General features: G+C 42.8%; 1 protein-coding gene and 1 non-coding gene across 16 annotated transcripts in view; one reads left to right on the top strand and one right to left on the bottom strand.

Moving 5' to 3' along the window:
• bptf (bromodomain PHD finger transcription factor) overlaps positions 1-7,805 on the bottom strand; it is a 29,951-nt gene extending 22,146 nt beyond the window's left edge. For 8 of the 15 annotated variants that reach the window (XM_085785018.1, XM_085785010.1, XM_085785022.1 and 5 more), the window contains exons 1-5: positions 7,071-7,805; positions 5,179-6,001; positions 2,206-2,426; positions 696-872; positions 335-517 (exon numbers count right to left, since the gene is read on the bottom strand). In XM_085785018.1, the coding sequence (XP_085641144.1) occupies positions 335-517; positions 696-872; positions 2,206-2,426; positions 5,179-6,001; positions 7,071-7,584 (1,918 nt within the window). In that variant the 5' untranslated portion in view covers positions 7,585-7,805. The remainder of the gene's footprint in view (positions 1-334; positions 518-695; positions 873-2,205; positions 2,427-5,178; positions 6,002-7,070) is intronic. The other 7 variants (XM_085785013.1, XM_085785017.1, XM_085785025.1 and 4 more) reach the window with 4 other exon arrangements.
• A 1,545-nt stretch (positions 7,806-9,350) lies between these two features.
• Positions 9,351-9,432, top strand: trnas-aga (transfer RNA serine (anticodon AGA)). The gene has a single exon. It is a non-coding gene; the product is annotated as a tRNA-Ser (tRNA).
• The last annotated feature ends 4,502 nt before the right edge of the window (positions 9,433-13,934 follow it).

Raw genomic sequence — 13,934 nt, 5'->3', positions numbered from 1 at the left:
CTAGTGGCCGTAAAGTGACCTGAACTCAGCTCCCTGTTGCGTGATTAACAGGCCTTATATGTCAAAGTCTTGGAGCGAAGGTCCAGGACTTTTCCAAGATGAATATTAGAGATGTGTTGTGATACAACACAGGTCAGTGTAGTGGCTCCCTTACACTGGACAAAGCAAATGAAAGAGATGTAAAGGACAGGGTGGTATGGTTTGCATAAACCAGCCGAGACACTGAGACCGATGAACACAGATGCACACGTGCAGCCAAGCAGGAGGGTATGAAGGTGAGGATAATGGCTGGACGGCGTGGAGTGGAGATTTGTCAATGTTTGACTTTGAGCACCTGTCCTCTCCTGCTTCACCACCGGAGGACAGTCCCCACTCTCCTGGCTCCCAGGCTGAGCCGGCTGCGTTTCCTCCTTTGATTCAGGGGATTCTGTTTTAGGCACGGCTGAGTCCTGGGAGGCTGAGCCGGGGTTAGGATCCGACACGCAGCTCTCCTCTGCAGCGGGGGGAGCCGAGGCTGCTGTGGTGCGACATACATGACAATATACAAACACCACCGGCTGAGTCAAAGCGATCAACCACCCGATATCAGAGCAATAGCAGTTCACTTTGCAAATGTGGTAAAACACCTGCAATGATGTTGTTCAGCTACATCAGAGGAAGTGGCATGTGGAACAAACTTCAGAGCTAAAGTTCACCTTTACCTTGAGAACTGGCATCTTCTTTGTGCTCTGTGTTGTCGGGCTGCGAGCTGGACTCGGCCGCGTCCTCCGCCGTTTTGACCGGTCCCACCTCTGCCTCCTTCTTCGCCTCCTCTGCTCGCCTCTTTGCTTCCTCTGCCTCCCGCCTGACCTTCAAATGCTCCATGATCACATCTACAAACAAGAAGAAACATGTTCATGGCATTTAACGCTAACATTTAAGCAAATGGCAACTCAACGAAGACTATTTCGTAACGAGTCGGAGATCACGATAGACGCTTTGTCTGCGACTAGATCAAAAAACACATAAAAAAGAAATGCAGCAACATTTTGTTCCCAGAGCCCGTGAATGCACGGGAAATTCTCATATGAGAAGCTTAAATCTAAAAGGCCGCTGGTTGAAAACAAAACAAAGTCAAAATTTAGTATGACTGGACCACATATAATTATTGTAAATCACTCTCAGTACTCTTTTTAGTAGCTACAGTTTGTCTAAAAAGTTGCTAGATGCTATTTTGAAAAAAAGAAACTGCTCGTGCCAATTCATTTCAAAAGAGCAACCACCTATTTGGAAACTCTGTAAAATGGTGGTAATGCAATTCACTCAGTGACATTATGAGTTGACAGAGGGGCCGTCTGTTGTGGTCTAGACAGAAATAACCAAAGTGATAAACAATGATCGACAACTCAGACTAATCAGCTTATAGTTTTAGCTCTAGAAAATATGTTTGAGATGAGCATCCTAATGCACTAATTGCACTTCAAAATGATTTTGTTGAAAACACTCCATCATCATCATCATCACAGACCCCTGTCAAGACTGTTGTTCATAAAAAAATCACATTTCATAATTAGAGTCCTCACTGGGAGACAATCAGTGGAGCTCAGATAACAGAAAACAAGGTGCAGGCAGCAGTGGGCTCTTAACACAACTGAACAACACTAACACTACTCATAAATCACTCATGATGGGAGGAAATGGGCAGAAAAATACTCAAACATTTTCTCCCGTTTTGAGCTGCAGAGTATTTCTTCAAACCTGCAGCTTCTGGAAGAACGCCAGAGGCACTTCAAATAATGAAGCACACGCTGGTCTTTCTCGTTAGCGGAATCGGGTGTTTTTGGCGACATGCACAGGAAAACTGTTACAAAACCAAACCCCGATCTCGCAGCCTGTCGCACAGAAAGGGAAACTGCTGGCACAATAATCAAAAGTCATCTAACCACTTTGCCTCCTTGGAGGAAGACAGAGAGGGGGGGCAGTTGCTGGTTGTCTGACAGAGCGTGAAGCAGGAAGAGAAGGCAGCACCTCAACTGTCATCGCAGTGGAGCCCTGCTGCCTGAGGGAAGGACATACTCTACATGTTATCTGATGCGACGGTTCCAGCTGTGTGTTTGATGCACAGCTGGAGTCACATGACCCGGTTCTATATAGTCAGATCACGTACAAGATCGCGGGACAGTTTGATCTCTATTTACGGGTGTGAAAACAAAACCACATCTTTACCGTTGACAGCGGTGAGGTAGGCTTTATTGTTTCCACGTGCTTTGTTAGTGAGGTCCTCTGTGACGTCCATGTGAGCGTGGACTTCCTCCTTCATCTCCTCCAGAGTGACGTGCAGGTCTATCTCCCAGTACTCTTTATCCAGGCCCTCCATGAGCTCCTCCAGCTGCGCCTTGGTGCTGTAGTACCAGATCTTCTTCTTCTTGTCCTCCCCATCCTCTTCACTGCGGACAGAGAACAGGATAAAGCTCTTAGATATCAGAACAAACCATGGTTGCAGATTTTGTGTTCTAACTTTGATTAAAGAAACACTTTCCTCTGTTCTCTGGGTTGGATTAAATAAACTCTGCAGTGTGGAGATGCCCATACAAGGCAGAGAGAAGGACGTGCAAACAAGTAGCGGAAAATATCCATACTCAAATTAAAGTGCGATTCGTGCATTGTGAAAAAAAAAACAAGGATAACCGGGCACGGAATAAGACTGTTCCTAGGATGGGTTAAACAGTGACTCGTAGCAGACTGATCATCTACTCTAAGTGTCTCATTAATATTCTGTTGGTGTGCAACAGTTCAGCTCAGGAACCGAGTGCCTGTTTTTCCAAATCAACAATAAAGGCTCTGTCAAATACTGTCTGACAGTAAGATGAATTCAGTCTCTCATTTGTCAGGGCTGTGCTCAAAGAGAACAGACGTTGGGGCAGTGGGTGGGTGGGTGGGTGGTGGGGGGGCACTCGGGAAAAGCATCACTGCCAATAAAGATAAAGGAGCTGGATTATACGTCTCTTCTATTATCTGTAGTTAAATGAATGACTGTATTCAGTGGAGCATGGTGCATTCTTCGCACCCGGTATGTGACCCACTGACTTTCACTTTCATTTTCCAGTGGTTTCACTTTTTAGAGGCTGGAACACACACATTGAGACAGGACTGGTAACTGTAAATGTGCATTTGGCTTCACAACAGCTTATCAGATGATGGTACTTAATGAGGCCATCATTACGGCTACAGTGAACTACTGCTCTTCACCATTTCATCACTGTGGTGACATGTATGATGATCAACTCGCATTGTAAAAAACATGACTAAGCACTGTATGAACTGAAGTGGTGATATCTATCCATCTATAGCGCTGGGCGATATGGCTGCAAACAATAAATTGATAGGAATGGTAATGCAAGAGTAGATAGTAATCACTGTGATGATCACACATATAACTAACTGTTTTATTATGCTAAATAAAATGCAGTGGAGATGAGAGCAACAATAGAGCCATTAAACAATGAGGCAGAAAGTGAAGAAGTTGCAAATTATCAGCGAGGGTTGGTAGATCAACCTGGGGATTTTATTACGGTTTTAAAGAGGCATTTAATCATGCTCAATGAGAAAGTATCATCTTAAAACTTAGTTGTACACTCATCTCTTCCACAGAAGGGGAAGACCCTACAACTGTGGTTTATATGGACTAATTAGTTCCAGTGATGTAAAGGTACAGAGTTCAAAAATGGTAAAAGAATGTAGATGTGTATTACTTAATTGAATCAGATGACAGGGAATAAATAGTATTATCCACAGTCTGTCTGAGTATAATCTCAAGTTAAAAAAAATAAACCCTTCAAATCAATTTGATAAACTACAGTGGCCATATTTGGGAAATACACTTAAGAAAATTGGATTTTATTCAGGTTTTAGCGATTAATAAAAATACGACATTCTGGTCGAATTTCATGCGTTCAACTCAATGGATATACCTCTGAGTAGTTTAAATTAAAAAATGTGACCCTTATCCCCATGACTATATAAGATATGCTTAGAGCTGCTAGCACGCAAGCAAGCTCCTTTACTACGTGGAAAATGAGAGGGAGGAGGATCCCACTAAACATTGTTCTGCATGGAATATGTAATTTCACTGGTGACCCTCTAACCTGCACTTCATGACTTATGAGCTCTTTGTGAATTTCACAACTTGACACGATCTCCTTATTTTTCAAATCCAAATCAGGGCTATGCTGCTGGTGGGTACTTGGCCGTCTCATTTGGATGACAGGTTTCATGTAATTGGTCAGCACAACTTAAGGTTTCAGGTATCTCAGCATTATTATTGCCATAGAGACATTGCAGTTGTTTGAAACGAATTATGTCAGATAAATAGTTTCAAATTTGATTATACGATGCAGTGGAATTGAAATAGCCCTTTGCTGTTGTACATTTTGCAGACCTTAGTCATTCAAAATGCTGGACAACATGAATTCTGTGTTTATATAGCAGAAGATGTTTCCTATGATAACAGAGAAGCAGTTAGTTTACTCAGCAAATGCCTTGAGGAGGCCGTAACCTCCCTGATTTCAATATTGGACAGCACAAATTCATGGAATGGATGAGTTGTTAATGGATGAGAAGGAGATGACTTGGCTGTGATCGGATAAAAATTCATGTCCACTAGTGAGTGCTTCTTGAGAAGTGGCCAAAAGAGGTGGAGAGAATATAAGATTAGACGAAGAAATCTGAAGCGATGACGATTGTAAAAAATATGGATTTTCTTTCAGATAAAATAGATACTGGAATTTCAAAGAATCAATTGAAAAGGAATGAATGAATTTTTGACCAATTTATCAAAATGATGTGATAAAGGTGGTTTATGCTTCTAAAATTTTAACGGAGGAGAGAAATTGTTTTAAGTGTGACAAAGAACAAAGAATAGAGTGGTATGAAAATTGTGTCACAAACATAAATGTTTGCGATCACACACGTGAGAGAGTAGTGTGAAGAAAAGTGGGATTGTGTTACTATGAAAGGAGAAAATTAATTCATTGTATCCAAGTATGTAAGTAAAACAAATTTGTGTTGGAGAAACTTCAACAAGTTGAAAATTGCAGCCACACTGGGACTGTCTGAAATTAAAGTCACACTGGGGATTGATTCATACAGAAATACTTTGAACGCTGATTTAGCACTAAACCCATTGAGGTTCCTACTTACACAATAATCCTTCTGTTGAGGAACCAGTATTTCCTCTGGTGCCGGTCGTATCCGATGGGCTCCTGGCGGATGTAGGGCTTGTTCTTCTGAGCCTCTGTCACACAGTCCGTGACACCGGGCACCTCGTGTGCCACACAAATCTCACACTTCCACTCGTCCTCGGGAACCGCCTCCAGTGGTGGTTTCACACACTCCAGGTGGTAGACGGCCGAGCAGGTCTCGCAGCAGAGCAGGTCACCCAGGCGATGACACACTCGGCAGTGGTCGTCGTACTGCATGCTACCGTCTGACATCAGCTCCTCGCGGGCGATGTTGGTGGTGAGAAACTGGTCCACCAAGAACTGTAACACCTTGATCTTACTCTCCAGAGGACCATAGGGATACTCATCCACCTCCTGGTACGGGAGGACGTGGTGGTACTCCCGGTCGCTCTCACAGTACGCCCGCAACACCTCAGGCCATGTCATGCCGTCAATAAAGTACAGAGTGGAGTTGACGCTGTCCTTGAGGTCAGCGGGGCCAAAGGTAGTGTTGGATGTGTCCTCCTCCCGTAGGATGGCCTTCAAAAGGGAGATATGGGTCTCTGCTATTAAAGTGCACTGCTCCTGGCCGACCAGTGCTGCACAGAAGTCCTCAAAGCGGAAGGGGGAGAGACGCAGCACTGTGCTGAAGGTCCGTATCACCTCGTAAATAGAGGTGGCGTTGAGCAGCTCCTCGTTGGGCACCAGGAGGTCCTCGGAGGAGGCGGGAAGCGCAAGAGTAGGAATCTCCTTCTCCTCCAGGATGGGAGTGCGAGGCCGGGGAGTTCGTACTTTCTTCCTCCCTGTAAGATAAACCGTCAATTAGATCATTTACATCCAGAAAAAAACTTTGTCAGTAGTTGTTGTAGATATGCACATGTTAAAAAACAGTCACATCATCTACATGGTGGTTCTGTGATGTATGTTTACGATATCACCTAGACAGCAATAACCATCCTACTGAGTGTATTGTAAAAATTACCCTTATTTCACCATTCAGTGAGACAAAATGTGACAAAACTGTCAAAATATTAAAGATACAGCTTGTTGTTGGGTGATAGTAAAACTTTTGTGTGTTACTTTGGCTCAACACATGGCCGGAGACAACAGGAGGCTGCATCATCCACCTGCATGTAGGAAAACACCAGCTTCCCAGCTAACTGATCATGTAAATGTTGGTCGAATACACATTATTATAGTAATAAATAGGGTTGCACCATGAAAGACATTAACTGTCATTTTTCTAAATGATAAACTACAGGGTAAACAGAGTTGGGGGAAATAATGTCAAGCTAGCCAAGCTAAGTTAGTTAGCTAGTTCTTTTGAGTTTATCTTATTAATTAACTTATATAAATATCAAACAGGTTGCATCCGCCTGTAAAAGTGTCAATAACAATTATGGATACCTAAAGTTGTCGTTATGTAACATCTGTCCATCTATCTGTGTGTCTACATCATGACAGCATGAGCTAACGTCGCCTGCTAACGTTAGCATGCTAGCAGCTAAGTTATTAACTGTAACACAACTGTGTGCTCCTGTCGTGGCAGGGACCGGCCTCTGTCCTTATTAAACAGGTTTGTATATGATAGGAGAGGTGTGCTTTAAGACCTCCTGACAGGCGGTGGTGGCAGCGAGGTGAGATGGAGAGAGCCCATCCACCTGCAGCAGCTGCAATGAGCGGACTGCGGCCTGTGTTCATACACTGTGCATTCTCCATTTTGAACAATAACCTTACTGCTTCCTGCACCGATATTAAAAACACAGCACAAGCAGCAGCAGCAGCAACAGCAGCATTTACGGGTGTTTTCTCCATCTCCTGCAGGGTGTGCAGAGACACTGTGGCCACCGTCCGATCGCGGTGTTTATTTACCCGGGGTGCTGGCGTGTGTGCTCTGGCTCCGAAAGCTGCTCTCCGTGCAGTAGCTGGCATCATCCTCCTCCACCTCCTCGTCCAGCACATCCTCTTCCAGGCAGTCTGACTCCTCTTTGAGGGCCTCGTCCTCCTCGGACTGGGGTTCCTCCTCGACGTACTCGTCCTCCTCCGACCTCAGGCTCACAGCATCGTCCTCCTCGTCGCTCTCGTGGTCGTCGTACACCACTGCTTTGGGCGCCGCCGTCCGCCTTCCTCCACGACCCCCTCTGCCTCCTCTACCACCGCCGCCGCCGCCGCCGCCTCTGCCTCTTCCCCTGCCCCGTGTTGACGTGCCGGGTCCCCCTCTCCTCTTTCTGGCCGGCTTGGGGGCCTCCCTCGTGGGGCTCTCCTCGTCGCCGCTGTCCCGTGGCCGGGGCTTGAGGCTCCTCCGGGGTCTCAAGCCCCGCGTCGCAGCCGGAGACGTCTCCTCGGTCGGCAGCGCTTTGGGCGGCCTGCCTCTTTTCCCTCGCATGATAGGCGAAATCTGTTATTTTGTAGTCACAATTATTGCGTTTATTTAGCCCAGACGGACGCGAGCGAAAGCGGTACCTCCACGAAGCTGAACCGGTGGGGATTCAGACGGCGCTGCAACCCCGTGCGACCCCCGTGTCTGTCCGGGTGTGAAGGCTCAAAACGTTAGCCCGGCGTCCCGTTTGGGTTCGCCTAGAGCCGCCATTTTTCTCCTTCTCTGCCTCTCTGAACAAACAGCAGGCCCTCACCACGGGAGTCACGTGACTGGCCCACACTACTTACCCGGCTCAGCAGCTCCAATCACCGAAATTATTATTATTTCTCACAAAGTTGCACGTTTTTAGTCAAACTTGGACTGATTTTTGTTTGTTTGTTTGTTTGTTTTTGTCAGTAGGAGGTTTCACCCTGTATGTAAACTGTGATGGAACAATGTTTTTCATCTCCTGGCTGCTTCTGCAGATTATAGGTGGCAGCAAACACACAACAGTCATGCATCTAATGAAACGCACGATTAAGATACAATAACTAAGTAATTAAATCAAGTCATGATACGATTATCTGTAAAGTGGCCAGTTATCTGCTCACACCTGCACATGTATCAATTAAAACATATTGAGTAGATCTGGTGATTGGATCATTTTACATGCTTACATCACCTGATGAATTCACTTCTAACTCAATCACTATACTAATTTGAACTCAGCAATTCATTATGCGCATCATATGTTGTGCATGTAGAATATTATTCTGCAAAGTAAGCACAGCTGTCAGAGACAGTGACACAACAACCTCCTCCTACAGATCAGAAACTGTGTTATAATGAATGTTTAGTCTCTTTGGGATAGTCTAATCCAGATTTGAGAAGTCTAGGCAAAGTGGTTTTTGATCAGGTGTAATGTGGCCCTATATGCTGAGAAAACAGTGAAATGTGCCTTTATTGCATTTTCACAAATAGAATAAAGATTTCACAGATCAGAAACTGTGTTATAATGAATGTTTAGCCTCTTTAGGATAATCTAGGCCAGATTTGAGAAGCATAGGTACAGTGGTTTTTTACCTGGACCAGGTCTAATGTGGTCTATAATATGCTGAGAAAACAGTGAAATTTGCCTTTATAGCATTTTCACAAATAGAATAAAGGTTTCACAGATCAGAAACTGTGTTATAATGAATGTTTAGCCTCTGGGATAATATAATCCAGATTTGAGAAGTCTAGGCATAATGGTTTTTGATCAGGACCTGGTCAAATGTCGTCTATATGCTGAGAAAACAGTGAAATGTGCCTTTATTGCATTTTCACAAATAGAATAAAGGTTTCACAGATCAGAAAATGTGTATGAATGAATCTTCAGGGCCTGTAGATTAGGCTAATCTAGTCCAGATTTGAGAAGTCTGGGTACAGTGGTTTTTGATCTGGCCCTGGTCTAATGAGGTCAGTAGGTATCAAATAAAAACGGTGAAATCTCCCCTTTAACATTTTCACAAATAAAATAAACGTTTCACAAACACAATAGCGGGTGTCAGGCAAAGTTAATGTCTTGCCTAAAATGTTTTTACATCAAGAAGTGTCACAAAAAACAGATGATCAGTATACAAACAGTCGCACTGCACGTTACGTTAATTTCCCCTTAAGTGCCGACTCGGAGGCTGGCGAATCGGAGGCTAACTTCAGCGTCGTAATTTTACATCCAGTACAGAAAATTAAACTAAATTAAGCTAAATTGGGTCGTAGATATGAATTTTTCCAGATATATATACAGTTTATCAGTTGTCGTGGCCGAGTGGTTAAGGCGATGGACTAGAAATCCATTGGGGTCTCCCCGCGCAGGTTCGAATCCTGCCGACAACGTAACATTTATTTTTGTGTCAAATTACTCTGGTGTTGTTTTTAAACGCACGTTAAATGAACGGGTCCTCCCACGACGGCTGCACGGGTACACAAAACGAGGATACTTGTGTGTGAGCTGCCATGTTTGCTTTTCTAAAGCAACTGGCAACCACACTGGAAGTCGCCACTGAAATGGTTTAAATTAATGACACAGCGCCCCCTACCGAGCAGCTGCTGGGAGACATTAGTAGGGCTGTTGTGATTTCAGTGAACTGCAATCGAGCCCAACTCCAAAAACTTTACAATTTTAAATATTAAACTATACTAAACCAAGTCTTAACTCTCCTCAAATCCAGTTTGCTTTAAAGTTCAGTTGTTTCCATGTCAATAGTATGATGGAAATGCTGCATTGAAGACAAACAGCAGCCACTCCAGCACCACCAATTTATAGGCTACTTAAAAAAAACATTTGTGGGTCATTCCGCCAAAAGAGTGCCATTTGCTCATTGTAACTCTTAAAAATTAAACTTAATTTTTCATCCCATTTCAGTATAGAATTTTTTAATATACACATTTACTCATTCAAAATGAGTACTGGTCAATCTCAGGCTACTTTATTTAATTTATTGCTGCTTTTATCATTGCATTTTTGAAGAAAAAGTAACAGCAATGAGGGTAACATCAATGAGTTTTTAGCATAAAATCAGCAATTGTGTGAAATCTAGCCAAATAGCATCTATACGCCTGAGCACACAGAGCACATTCTGAGGATTTAACTGAATATTTCACTTTTGATATCAACAAACACTGTCTAGAGATAATTTAGGTAACAGGAATCAGTTTTAAGAGTGACGGACCCTGACATAGCTACAATATCATTCAATTTCAGGAAAAATAAATTACAGAATTTAATGTTGGTCTTCCCATGACTTTCAAAAGACCTAAATGATGTCACTTCCAGCAGAACATGTCACTGGTGGAATGGTCCAAAACTTTTAGAGTGTAGAATGTGTTCTGGTAACAGCACTGAGTGAAAACCTGGGGACGGGACTAAAATGTGAATTTTAACCAAAATATAATTAGGTTTTAATTTAAAAAATGTTATATAAGTGTAGATATAATATTAAGTCACACTAATATGCAAAAACAATGAGATTTTAGAAGGATTTTATTCATAATGCATTGTGGTAAACTATAGCGTTTGGCTCTGGGGACATGCAACAAAGGCTATGTTTCAGTGCTTTGAAAGCCTTTTTATAGTAATTAAAAATTATATATCTTTAATTTCTACAGTGATTCATGTGTATGGTGCTTTGTTTATTAATTAAATGCAATTTATATTATATTATTACATGTTTTTATACATGTAATATGCTGGGGACAGAAATGGCACTCTTTTGGTGGAATCGCCCTTATGTCTTACAGAGATGTATTGTCCTGTTGAATATAGGCTATTTCCCTTGTTTTAACAGTGTTTTTGTTAAACTTTTATTTTAAAAACATTACAGACATGTAATATAATGCACAATATATAACAGTACACCCCTCACCCACCGAAACAAAAGAAACTGCAAACTTGTGTTCTCTCTTTGTCTACAAAAAATACATTTCATAATTAATAGTTTTGTGGTGTGATTTGGTGTAAAATTACGTTAAGTCTGTATATTTTTGTGATACTGCCACCTTATAAGTAAGTAAGATTTTGTATATAAGTTATAGTAATAGCAGCTCTATGTATACTGTGTAGCCTACATATAACATTATAATATAATTATATAATTAAAAATGACAGACAAAAACACTTTTAAAGTCCCTGTAAAGTTACCAACTTTATCAGGTAGACTCAACTGTGGAGATCAGCCAGTAGGTGGCAGTATTAAACCAAAGATTAAGTGCATCGCTCTCAGGACACCAAGTCAACTTTGATTGACTTGTTGAAAGTTGAAAGTTATTTCCAGTATTTATAATTGGAATGTCGACATATGACTGCAGCAGTTCTTTAATGTTAGACAGTGAAATGGTCTAACAGGAAAAGCTCTCGCTCCGCACGTCACCTCTCAGTTATTTGTCTGACTTTACGGTAAATGATTGTTTTGCCTATGAGACATTTGGCAGCAGCAGTAGCAGTAGGCCTACCAGGTTGGCTGGGGTAGAGAAACTCCTGTCTATGAAATATGCAGGCTATTTGCATGAGGAGTGGTTAAACAAGCTAAATTGCCTCACTACAGATAAACTTTAAACTCTGAAAGCACCTTCTTAATTCCGGGTTGCCATCTAATTTGACCTGTCAAAACAACCACAGAGGTCAACAAGGGGCAGGAGCGTGTCAGGGTGTGTTTGTGCTCGTCTCACCCCTTTGTTTGCAGGCAGGCAAGGAGGGAGTGGAGTGGAACAATTCAACCTTTGCATGTCAGATAAATGCATGTATTCATACAGTTGAGAGTGATCTGATATCAGACACCTACACAGGGAGGCCGACTGTTTCCACGGGCTCAATATTTAATATTATTACATGTGAGAGTGAAGGTTATACCCTTTGCCTCGGTGGCAAACCGCTGCCCACTCAGGTGATGTCATTAAGAGCTGGAAATGTGAACACAAATAGACTCTGAAGAGCTGGAGCTGAGGGAAGGAGTCAGACGTGGGTTTTTGAAACTTTTGGATGGAGGCGCTAACTTTTAAAGGAGGAGGTCGCATTTTAAAAACATGTTGAGATTCATATTTAAAACCCTGATCCTTAGTAAATATAAACTGAACATTATCCAACAGTTCCATTGTCTGTTTAGTATGAACAAATGCCAAATGTTGAATGTTTTATATAAACTATATACTCTCTTTGTTGTCACCGTGTTTTTAATGTCATTTTGTCGCTTTCATCCAACTTTCCAACAGCCACTTGGTGGTCTGCCAGTGCAATACTCTGTAGGCAGACCACTTCAATAATCCATCCATCACACTAATGAGGCAACTCTCTGTTGGTGTTTGCATCCTCACTCGGAATCAGAGATGATGAAGCTCGATATACGACCAAATCCAGACAACGTATTTCATTTTCCAGGAATAATATCTGTCGGTCACAAATCATGTCCAGCCCAGTGTGAGACTAGATTGAACTGACGATATCAGTGACAATGATTATGACGCTGAGGAACTGGCACAAACAGGTCACCAGTTCATATTCTAACAATAATCTTCTCAACTCAGCACGACATGTCCTCCTCACTTGCAAATCCTCAAATCATCTTAAAATGTCCAAACACAGTGCAGAGCTGTGGGCTTTTAATGCTGCTGGCATGACTGCACTTGACTACTATAGAAGCACCATATGGCAAACAGCCTAGTCAAGCTTAAGAGGCAAAACCCCTGGGGCAGAGTTTGTGCTTAGGCCTTTACTTCAAAAAAAAAGAAGAAGAAAAAAGCCTCCCACAATTATAAGAGACTTTTCATCATTTTTTATCAGCCTGCATCAGAAAAAGTATTAATTATGAATCATATTAATCTCATTTGAATGGCAGCCAGTGCCACCAGTGGTCCACAGAGGCCACAGTGGCAACTGTCTCTGTGGGTTACATTACTGGTGAACGTCAGAAAGATGAATAGAGGCAGTGGAGCAGGCTGATCCCTCTCATAACTAGAATATATTCCAGATGAGAGGGCTAGAAAGAGGACAGCAACACTGATGTAACACTGTCTGCTTAAGGCATTTGGTGACAACAGCAAAGGCCCGAGCGGAGCCAGTCTGGAGAGAGGAGCTAAAGTGGTGCTCTGAGTGCTAAAAGTCAAAATGTGGAGCAGACGGTGCAGCAGACCGTGGCTAACGTGACGTTACAGATCTCAGTGGGGCTGCAGCAGAGTGCTGCATGCACGCCACCCGGGGCTTTCTCTTCAAGAAACCAAATCATCAGCTTCCTCTTGGCTGCTTCTCCTGATCAGCTTGACACATGCACATCATCATCTGCACCTCAACACACACACAGACAGAGAGAGAGAGACACACACACAGTGGATGTGTTTCACAGAGAAATGTGGTCTGATGTAGTGAGTTGGCGTTGAGCAGAAAGCACTCACTGACTCACAGCGTCTGGAAGGATTCCTTCTTCAGCCATAGGTTGCTGATTTTGTAACTATATAAATGTCCCATGTATTTTTAGATTACAGTCCGGGTGATATAATACAACATAACACAGTCGACACCATTTAACTGCATCTGGATCCCCAAAGGCTAGCATGTCAGACAGGATACATCTCTTATTTGTGAGCATTGGGGTGTTGTTGTAGGCTTTAACCCATTTATTACAGGTCAAATCCTGATCTATGTAAATGTGTTAGTGTTGGGCTGGGCTGATGTGACAATGCAGTATGGTTGTTGCTGGTGAGGGGCAGCAGGGTTAATAAAAAGCATTGCTAAAGAGATTCCCACCAAGACAGAGCTGCACTGCTGTCCACACATGACTGAACCATCTGTGTTCTCCAACGTGCTAACAAGCAACGACAAATTCTGCCAAAAAAATCAAAGCTCGCTT

This window comes from Trachurus japonicus, chromosome 8 (assembly GCF_045865225.1).
Source record: "Trachurus japonicus isolate A0001 chromosome 8, Traja_1.0".
Taxonomy (NCBI): domain Eukaryota; kingdom Metazoa; phylum Chordata; class Actinopteri; order Carangiformes; family Carangidae; genus Trachurus; species Trachurus japonicus.
This window is presented reverse-complemented; position numbering and strand designations above follow the sequence as displayed.